Genomic DNA, 3,159 nt, shown 5'->3' on the forward strand with positions numbered 1-3,159 from the left:
AGGGGTCGCTATGAGTCGGGGCCGACTCGACGGCACATAACAACAACAACAAGTGAGTCTTCCAGCGAAGAGGAAAGAGTCAAGCTCCAAGAAGACATCACACACGTCCCGAGTTTATAGGGAATGTAAACCAGTCCCACACAAGTAGAATGGCCTCACTGCTGTTTAGACCCTTTGGTCTTACCCTGTAGGAAACACTTTAAAAATATATTTTTTAATTAAATTTCTTTCTAAGGCAAAGAAATAGCTTGCCCTGGTTTCATATTCCTTTTTTTCATAGACTGAAAGAAATAGAATCCTTAGTCAATCACATGAATGCAACCCAGTTAGGCTCTGTCACATTCTCCTGGCATCATGTGGCCTTTTGGCATTACACTGCAAGCTTTCCATTTGCTTTTAAATGAATGTTTTGGCTTCTCTTCAAACAAGAAGGCCTATGACTAATTGACTTTTCTTTCCTTTCCATTAGGTGCAGTCGATTTCAGTCAGAAATCAAACGGTTGAAAATATCATCTCCAGTGCGTGTTTGTCAGAACTGTTACTACAACTTGCAGCATGAGAGGGGTTCAGAGGATGGGCCTCGAAATTGTTGAAGATTCAACAAGCTGATTGGAGACCATGGTCTGTAGGACCCCTTCCCAGTTCCCCATCACTGCTTGCAGCTCTCGGAAGGCATTGAAACAGTCTCCGTTTACATATCTCTTCTTACCACGTGTTTGAAGTGCTGAATTCAAAGGGATCATTGATTAAACGGGTGTAGAGTACAGTAACAGGGCAAGTGCTATTCGGGTGAACAGCACAAGAAGAATATGAGGTGGTTCCTAGGAGCAACATTTTCAATATTCTGTTCTCCCTGTTCACAGTAGCTGTCAAGAGAGGTACACAAAGTCCTCACTTCCTGTCTTTTCTTGCATCTCATTTTTGTAGAGCTACTCATCCTTATTTGGAAAAGCCAATGACAACGACAGAAAAAGGCTGTTAGAAGATGGTTGTAAATCTGACTTCTTTGCAAGTAACTGTATATTGTAAATAGATATAAAGGCCTTTTTTCTAAATAAGGACTTCTGCCTGTACCCTGAGACTTCAAACTAAACCACTAACTCAGTGAACTACTTACAGTTTGTCTGACACCTCTCATTTACCAATTAATTACATATGTTTTCTTAAATCCTCAAAGACATTATCTGTGGTCTTTTTTCCTTTCAAACCCAGCCTGTGTGCCTGATGTCCTTTCTTTCAAGTTGCCCATTGTATCTCCACTCCAACTAGGCTAGTAACCCAAATAATGTGGACTTCCTTTAGGAAACAGTGTGGGAGAATAGGATGCTAGCCATAAGGTGACCTGGAAATATTTGGGCGTCTTGCACCTGGCTGCACACCACCTCAGTGTTGTTCTTATGTAATAAAGCCCCTCTTAAAGTTACATGTAGACTGCTGTTTGGTCCTAGAGTACCTTCTTAGCATTGCATAAAGATGGTCACTTGACCAGTGTAATGCAGGAACCAGTCCTGCCTCAACTAATGGAAATATATTTGCATGTAACCTGAAATTAGCTCCTCTTGCATAGAACATAATAAGTATGTGTCTTTGGTGACACTAATGTTCTACTATAGCTTATTTTCCAAAAAAAAAAAAAAAAAAAACAGGGTGGGGGGTTAAAAAAAAATATTGTACAGATTTAACCTATAATCCTTGTTGTAAAACTGGATCATGTCAGAACTGCTTAAGATTAACCTTTACCATTTAATGCCATCTACCTGAAAACAGTGAGATTTATACTGTATCAATGTCTATATTTTTGTTTTTGCTATGAATATAATTACAGTATTTTAATATTTAGTTATTTAATTTGTTCTAATAGTTGGATACAGAACACACAAATCTGGGGGATTAAAGCTGGTGGGGGCTAAGAGGTAAGTTTAGTTTACAGGAAAAAGGCTTTGGTGATGGGATTTTTTAAAATGTGTGTTATGTACATATATATATAAAACAAATGAAACGATTAATCTAGATTTTAACATTTTCAGATACTTAGTGATAATATTATGAACAATTCTAAAAGCCCTGTGATTTGAAAAACGTAGGATCATTAATGGCCCAAGAAAGGAAGGACAGGCCTTCACACCCTCATGGAGACTCATACTAAGGACAGTGGCTTTGGCTTTCCCGACTTTTCATCTTTAGGCCCTGGTGACAGGCACACTTATGCACTAAAATGCACATATATGCACATGCGTTCAAAAATAGGCATTTGGTACAATAGTAATCTTGTACCTAATGGGCTGAAACCAGCTTAAGAACAGATTTGTTCTTCCTGATAACTAGACCTCCAAGAAAAAATATAAAGGCTGCTTTAGTGCCTTATGCTTACTAAATTTAAATCTTTATTTACCTAGGTTTGAGCCTACAGTCTATTTATGATTACATATCAAAATTGATTATAACACTTCCATTTCTAAAAGTTCAGATATACTCGTTAATAAAAGGATTATTGGCATTAATACTTTAACTTGAAGCAAAGTTGTGTTCTGTTTTCCTTTCTGTGTCTTACTCTTCCTCCCCATGCTCCCCACCCCCATCATCATCTAACTTCAATTCTAATAAATAATGCTGATGTCAACCAGTTGCAGAGAGTGTACTATCACATAGTTGTTGGGCTTGGCCCTTGTCTGGCCGTATAGCTGAGTTGCACCAGTGTTATTCTACACCTTTTGAAAGAAACATCTTCCCTTTGTCCATGAACCATGTTTACCCCAAACTCAATGGCAGAGGTGTTCTTTAAAGACTTGAATACATGAATGTGTGTATGTAGTTACTTAAAGGTTATTCCTCTATGTGATATGAAGTTATATGGGATAAACACTTACAAGCTTTCCAACACAACTTGCATAACTAGAAGATGGAAACCAAAACCCTCATGATAGTATTTCCTCTGGCAGCTGGTGCTATGGGCAACTGCTTTGTTCACTGGGGTTTCTTTTCTTTTTGTGTCCAATGCAGAAATCACAGAATCACTCACACATACAAATAACACTCACATACATAAACTTGTTTCTCTGGAGAAAATTCTGTGTTCCATGTAAATTTGTTTACCAGTATATATTCTCAACATGTCCATCTTTCTGTGGTCTGTATTCTTTCTCTGAGAGTACCTCACAG

General features: G+C 38.1%; 1 protein-coding gene across 1 annotated transcript in view; it reads left to right on the forward strand.

Annotated features, from left to right (window-relative positions):
* WDFY3 (WD repeat and FYVE domain containing 3) overlaps window positions 1-593 on the forward strand; it is a 341,413-nt gene extending 340,820 nt beyond the window's left edge. The window contains exon 65 of the mRNA XM_042782046.1: window positions 470-593. Coding sequence (XP_042637980.1) covers window positions 470-593 — 124 coding nt within the window. The remainder of the gene's footprint in view (window positions 1-469) is intronic.
* Window positions 594-3,159: the final 2,566 nt, after the last annotated feature.

Source organism: Orycteropus afer, unplaced genomic scaffold, assembly GCF_000298275.1.
Source record: "Orycteropus afer afer isolate SDZICR_OR568_19922 unplaced genomic scaffold, OryAfe1.0 scaffold00227, whole genome shotgun sequence".
Lineage (NCBI taxonomy): Eukaryota > Metazoa > Chordata > Mammalia > Tubulidentata > Orycteropodidae > Orycteropus > Orycteropus afer.